The sequence below is a fragment of the Nestor notabilis genome, unplaced genomic scaffold (assembly GCF_000696875.1).
Source record: "Nestor notabilis isolate BGI_N333 unplaced genomic scaffold, ASM69687v1 scaffold7582, whole genome shotgun sequence".
Classification (NCBI taxonomy): domain Eukaryota; kingdom Metazoa; phylum Chordata; class Aves; order Psittaciformes; family Psittacidae; genus Nestor; species Nestor notabilis.
Genome location: NW_009919590.1, coordinates 15,433 through 22,322, shown reverse-complemented (window position 1 = coordinate 22,322; position 6,890 = coordinate 15,433). Strand labels below are relative to the sequence as shown.

The window sequence follows — 6,890 nt, the reverse complement described above, 5'->3', positions numbered from 1 at the left end:
ACGTAATCATTTTGCAAGGTAAGTAGTAGTTGAAAAAGGGACCATGAACTTGTGCTTTCTCCAACCTAATAATCATTCATAGTGTGGTAATAACATGCCGGTTTTGTATTTGCCTTCAACAGCTCAGAAAAGCACATTATGCCAGTTTTCACAATATGGATACCTTGTGCCGATATGTGTAATAGCCAGAAATGTCAGTGACACTCCTGTGTAACTACATGTTCTCATTTTGTTGTTTCCAGGTTTATTCCAATTTACAGGGGACCAAGTCATACGTACAAGATACAACGGCTGATAGAATCCACATGTTACTCGTTCAGAATACAGGCAGTCAGTGATGCTGGGGAGGGACCTTTCTCAGACATATGTACCTTCTGCACAACTAAGTCAGTCCCACCTGCAATCAAAGGTATGTAATAGGTTTTTTTACCTATATGTAAGTAACATGCAATTACTTAAGTAATTGGTATGTATGCAGTGAGTTTGTAAGGGTTAACCTGAGTATGCAATAACATGTGAAAAATCAGTTTGTGCCACTTGCGTATTTCTGTGAATTGTCAAGTTACGTTATGGTGGGAAACGAAATTGTCACCAAAATATTAATAAAAACACTATAAAAGTTTCACCAGCCACCACTGTTACACATATAGTGTTAAAATGCTGCTCCTAACAATAGTGTTTACCAGGGATTGCTCTGGATTACCCCAGCACTTCTATAAGGGATGTTAACAGCTGTAGCATATATGTATACATACCAGCTTCAGCATTAGTAAAGTTTAATGTTGGTTTTAGTTGTGTAGATGATGTTTGACATGGAACTTTATTTTGCCTTTAATGTATAAAATTAATTATGATACTTCACATACATAAAGTGTTAGATTTAGAACTTGCTTAGCTTGTGTTCCTCTAGAAGAACAAAAGGCCTAATTAAATGAAGTTTTATAATGAAACATCTTTTACTGTGTGTAAATTTTGGCCTAAGTAATTTTGCTGCTTCTTTCCAAGGAGAACTACTGCAAAGGCAGCGGATTCTCTGTATCAGCTGGCAGATAAACTGAGCTGAAATGAGATGCACCTTTTTTTCCCTCTGTGATTAAAACTCCTTTGTCAAGCAGTACCATTTACTGTGAGAAATGGCAACTCTCAGCTTGTCAGAGAGCAGTTTTTAAAATCTGGCTTTGGTGATTTTCGACACCATTTGTAATCAGAGATTTAGAGAAGGGAGAACACTGCTGGGGTGTAATTTCCCCAGTCCCCAGGTTAGCTGCTCTGAATTACCCCCAGGAAGAACAACAGTTGAGCACAGAGAGAACACTGGGAGACTGGCTTCACTATACTAAAATCAGCATATGCAAGAATCCCGCCTCTGTTTCTATCTGAATATCGCTGGGTTTTGGCTTCTGCTTCAGTGCTGTTTCTGTAAGAAGTTATCTGTACGTGCTTGGTGTAAAGTTTGAGGGTAAATATACTTGCCCAGTGGTGAATTGTCATGATTCACTCTTACTAGCAGTTGTGAGATACGCTGCCTAGCAAAGCGAAGGGAGATAATGCTAGATGAACCAGGCTGGTGTAAGTGATAGCAGCAGGGAGGGTGTGCTTTAGCTGTAGCATCTGTAATTGTCAAAGTGCCTGTGCACAGGCAGATGTCTCTTGCAGATGCCAAGTCCATGTTGTTGTTGCTTCTCTTAACTGCACTAAATGGATAAAATAGGGATGCACTGTAGCCACATTTTCATTTTGTGGGGTAGAAATCCATTTTATTAAATTCAGATCTCACCTAGGTTTTGAACTCCCTGCCTATTTAGTTCCTCTTAAATATGACTCATACCCTCGACTGAATATCAAGCAGTCAATATGGTGCAAATACCACGTCATGTGTGGGCTGGAACCGCAGGTACATGACAAAACACTGGCCATAATGGGGAAACAAAAACTGCGTTAGTGAACACTGCCGAAGGGAGGCAATGCTACAGGGAAAAGAGATCTGTTGAGGCAAAATGATGATGTTGATTCCTGTCTGTGTTTGGAGCAATACAGAGGAATGTATGTGATAAACTTAGAACAGTTTTTCATGCACATGTTTATTCTCATATAACGTATCCTAATTGCTCACTTAGTGATGCCAACCCTGAAATAGCGTTATTGTTAATGGCAGTGTTGTGTAAGTGTCAGACAAAAATCTGTGTGTATTGGGATGAGGGATGGAAGAAAGAGGGAAAATAATTGAGAGTGTTGTTGTCAGCTGAGATAAAGGCATCTATTATCATTCTCTTGGTACTGGCAGATGTGCAGAGAGAAGCAAATGGATATTGATTACATTTGAGTCCTCGTATGATTCATGTGTTCCTCTTGGGTGGTAACAAATTAGTCTAAAATTCATGTAATATATGCAGCAGCAGCATCATTTGTTTCTTTGATAGACACTCCTGTTGTCTGTTTTCATAGGATTGGGAAGCTAGATTGCCGTTAACAAGCTCATTTCCTTGCATGAGCACATATTAACCACTTGGTAGAGTATGCAGCACCGTTCTTTCTCCCAATTCTAGTTTTTTGTCATGTGCTTGCTTGCTGTGCTTGATTGAGAGGTTGGTGGACCTTGAATGCCATTGCAGTTGTTTTGATGCCTTCCAGTGGCAGATGCTTAGTTGTACATCTAAACATGATGTACATTAGTACTCTGCTCAGTTCACCTGCAAGCTTGCTGTTGGGCATAGTGCAGCATCTTTTGGCTTTCAGTTGGTGAAAGGCCTTTCTCACAAGGACAGCAGCATTGTAAGAGCTGACAGATTGTATTTCTCTACAGTTCTAGTGAAAGTCCTAGTCTAAGCCTGTCTGGAAATAGCATATCTGATCATCTGAATGTTAGGCTCAGAAGCAGATATGAGTCCAAGTCTTTAAAATTATGCTTGTAACTTTTGTTTCCTAGGCTGGACTTAATCTCTAATACAGAAGATTATTTCACTTCCCTTTTCACATCCCTTCTCCTATTTTTCCTGAATGAAGTGTTTGATATTATTTCTCTTTTTCAATGATGTGTACCATGGGAGGAATACGCAGGCATCTCCACCGGCACAGGTGTTTGCTCAGAACTTCATGAAACTGCTGCTTCTATAAATGATAGTGTAATTTGTGTGTTTTGAAAAGATCAGTGTACAGCATTGCAATTGAATTTTAAAAGTTCACAGTTTTCTATCAATCAAGTCCACTCCCGCTTTCCAGTGACTCACACAGCTGACAAATGAGACGTGGTCTAACAGCTAACTCTCCTTCTGCAGAAGTGATCTGGATCCCTATCTTAGAAGCCTGTTAATCAGCTCTAAATTTCACTCAATTTTCTGTGGATAGTGTTTGTTATTGTTCAGTACCACAAGAGTCTTGCACTTAATCGGGCAAGACTGTGCTGAAATAAACGAGATTTTTGAGTGACCTTAAAGTTTTCTTCTTTCCTCCAGTGACGATGGCAATTTCATGTTTTAGCCACATAAATACAGTGCAGGTTATCATAGAATCAGAGAATAGTTTAGGTTGGAATGGACCTTCAAAGGTCATCTAGTCCAACCCCCTGCAATGAGCAGAGACATCTTCAATTAGACCAGCTTGTCCAGAACCACATCTAGCTAGGCCTTGAATGTCTCCAGGAATGACACATCCACCACCTCTCTGGGCAACCTGTGTCAGGATTTTACCACTCTGGTTTTAAAAAATTTCTTCCTCAAATCCAGGCTGAATCTCCCCTCTTTTAGTTTAAAACCATCACCCCTTGTCCTGTTGCAACAGGCCCTGCTAAAAAGTCTCTCCCCATCTTTCTTATAGGCCCCTTTTAAGAACTGAAAGGCTGCAATTAGGTCTCCCCAGAGTCTTCTCTTTGAGCTGAACAACCCCAACTGTCTCAGCCTTTCCTTGTAGGAGAGGTGCTCCATCCCCTAATCATTTTTGTGGCTCTCCTCTGGACCCTTTCCAACAGGTCCGTGTCTTTCCTGTGCTGAGGACTCCAGAGCGGGATACACTACTCCAGGTGGGGTCTCACCAGAGCAGAGGGGCAGAATCACCTCCCTTGACCTGCTGGTCATGCTTCTTTGGATGCAGCCCAAGATACAATTGGCCTTCTGGGCTGCAAGCGCACATTGCCAGCTCATATCCAATCTTTCACCCACCAGAACCCTGAGGGGTACTCTGAATCCCTTCATCCCCCAGCCTGTACTGATACCAGTGGTGATGTCCCAAAGTTCTTTTTTTAAAATGTTCTCATATGTATTACAGTGCATGTAAATGAATAAGATTTCAATGCAGTCTTTGTATTAAATGTTGACACATTTCATTTTATTGTAGCCCCTCGAGTGACACAGCTGGGAGGAAACGCCTGTGAAATTACCTGGGAAATGGTCCCACCCATGAAGGGAGATCCTGTTGGTTATGTTCTGCAGGTACTGGTTGGAAGAGAATCTGAATACAAGCAGGTAAGAAAGTGGTCTCATTTTAATAAAATTGGTGAGATACAGGAAGTGTTTTTGAACATTTGCTGTGCTGCTTTGTTCTACTGTATTGAATTACACCCTATGATGATGTGTCAGGGGATCTTTGGTAAAGTCTGAGTCAAAGTTAAGGGCTGTAGTAGGTTAGGGTTTCCCCTGAGTAGGTATATAGAACATCATTTCTACTGGAGTGATTTGCACTCTGTCCACAGTTAATCACTATTTCTAACTGAACTAACATTTGAAAAGCTACAGTTCTGTCCACCCATGCTTTCTTCTAAACTGGCTAGCGCTAACCATTGTCTGAAGATGAGAAGATGAAATAGGCAGATTACCTTCCTTGTTCACTAAGCCAATTCCAAGACCCTCTATCAAAGATTTCAGTCAAGTAGACAACTTTTAATTGGTTTATTCAGACATCCCATTCCTGTCTTAAGTTTTCAATGCATGGAGGTGTAACTGCTGTATATCAGCTGCCCCACAGAAAACTGTCCTTTTTTGCACAGGAAAACAAAGTGAATGAAATTTGTCTGATCATTCTTTCCTTTTTTATCTTGATGAAAGATCACAAGTGGACATTTCCCGAGACACCTGAAGCAAAACAATTCATTCACAGCTAAATCTTTTATTTCGTCTCTCACACCTCTCTGTGATTTGCAGTGCACTGCATCTGTGCCCTTTCTCCATTCTTTCTTTTCTTTCATTGTCTTATGGATTCCAAATAAATCCAAATTAAGGGATATGAGATATGTTAATCCTTAAATTGAACTCTTAAAAATATGACTAAGGTGGTATTTTCTTCACAACTGTGTCTTTGCTTCTCTTCAGGCTCTTTTTGAGTGTTACTGTAAATTAAATATAAAAAATAGCATAAATAAACACATGACAATTCATATGGGTGCTGAAGATTCAGAAACACAACTATTGTTTTAGTCAGGAAACGTTTTTGGTGCTGGTATAGGTAATGGCTTAATCTTCGAAGTCGAGAAAGTGTAGTATGAAAAAAAAAAACCAACCCAGCAATAAAAGAAACGAAAAGCACCCTTAGGGTCGTATATTGAAGGTCTTCATTTCTCATGAAGTGTTTTTTGCTTGAGTTTTGACAAGTAAGTCAGAATAAGCTCCCAGCTGGGATGCTCTAAGCCAACACTGTGACTTCCATAGTCGGGCTGGCTGATAACCGGCCACGGAAAAGAGGAATTGTTCCATTATTTCACCTTCTAAGAAATCAGTTTCACCCATCAAAATGAGTTATCTTCGTCATGAATGTGGGTGGTGTCTCAGCACTGGGGCACATGGCTGACTTACCGTCAGGTAAGCTGTGGTGGCTGTGTGCATGCTCTTAGCTCCTATTACGTGAATAGGAGATGAAATACATAAATGTCTTTCAGCGATTTTCTGGCTAATGCATTTAACTTTGCTGTGGCATGCATGCAGTCGCTTGCTACTATTTAGCTGAAAAGTAATGTTAGTGATGTTAACTTCATTGAAGTGCAAGTCCTACATTTACTTTAAATCTGTTTTGTTCCCTGCAAGTGAGTATATATTTTACATGTGTATCTCAAGGGGCATATTATGTTAGAAAAGTTTTGCAAATTGTTTTGAAGCGTTGCGCAAATGAAAAATATTGTAGCTTTCCAGGCTATTAAATACACCCATGAGAAAAAACAGTGTCTTAAGTGACTGGAGTTTCTACAGCAGTTGCCAGAGCATCTTGCAAGATCCAGGGATAGTACAGCTGGATAAGGAGATAAATAGCTGCATGAAGTAATTTTTTACGTCCCACTGTCACGGAAATAAATGCAACAAACAGCTATTTCAAGCTATTTACAGGCTGTGCAGGACTTCATATCACATGTTGGGTCACTCATCCTTAGACTTTTTCCTCTTCACTCACCTTCTAGGACACAGCTGTCTCTGTTCTGTGACATAGAATATCTCAAGTTGGGACCATAAGGATGACATGTTTTACACCAGCGCTAATGCAGATGTTTCATAGAATAAAAATCCACTTTTAACCCCCTCCCTTAAAATTGAAACTTTTCAACTAATGAACATGTAAAATTGTTTCTCTGTTACAATGCTGTAATTCTATCAACAGTCAGATCACTTTGCAGTAGTTTAAAGGCAACTATTTAAGGGAAGGCATTAAACAGTTTTAACTAGGAAGGCATGTTAAAAACCCATGGAGTCTCTGCGTCTACTCCCAGTTGATTTACTTCAGATGAATACAAGCTCATAGGTGACCAAAACCAGTTTCCTCATTTTATCTTAAACCCCTAATCTTTTAAAAGCTTATGACTGTAATTTCACATTCAGCTATATCCTGAAGCAGAACAAACCAGTGAAAGGGTAAAGCATTTACGAACATCACCATCTGTAGAAGGGACTATGCACGGCAGAAATCGAGATGATGAT

The 6,890-nt window shown here is 40.0% G+C and overlaps 1 protein-coding gene across 1 annotated transcript in view; it reads left to right on the top strand.

Annotated features, from left to right (window-relative positions):
* Positions 1 to 242: 242 nt before the first annotated feature.
* The window catches only part of LOC104402425 (fibronectin type III domain-containing protein 3B-like), a gene marked incomplete at its 5' end in the record, with an annotated part of 12,704 nt that continues 6,056 nt past the window's right edge, over positions 243 to 6,890 (top strand). Inside the window, 2 exons of the mRNA XM_010010298.1 lie at positions 243 to 409; positions 4,330 to 4,457. Coding sequence (XP_010008600.1) covers positions 243 to 409; positions 4,330 to 4,457 — 295 coding nt within the window. The remainder of the gene's footprint in view (positions 410 to 4,329; positions 4,458 to 6,890) is intronic.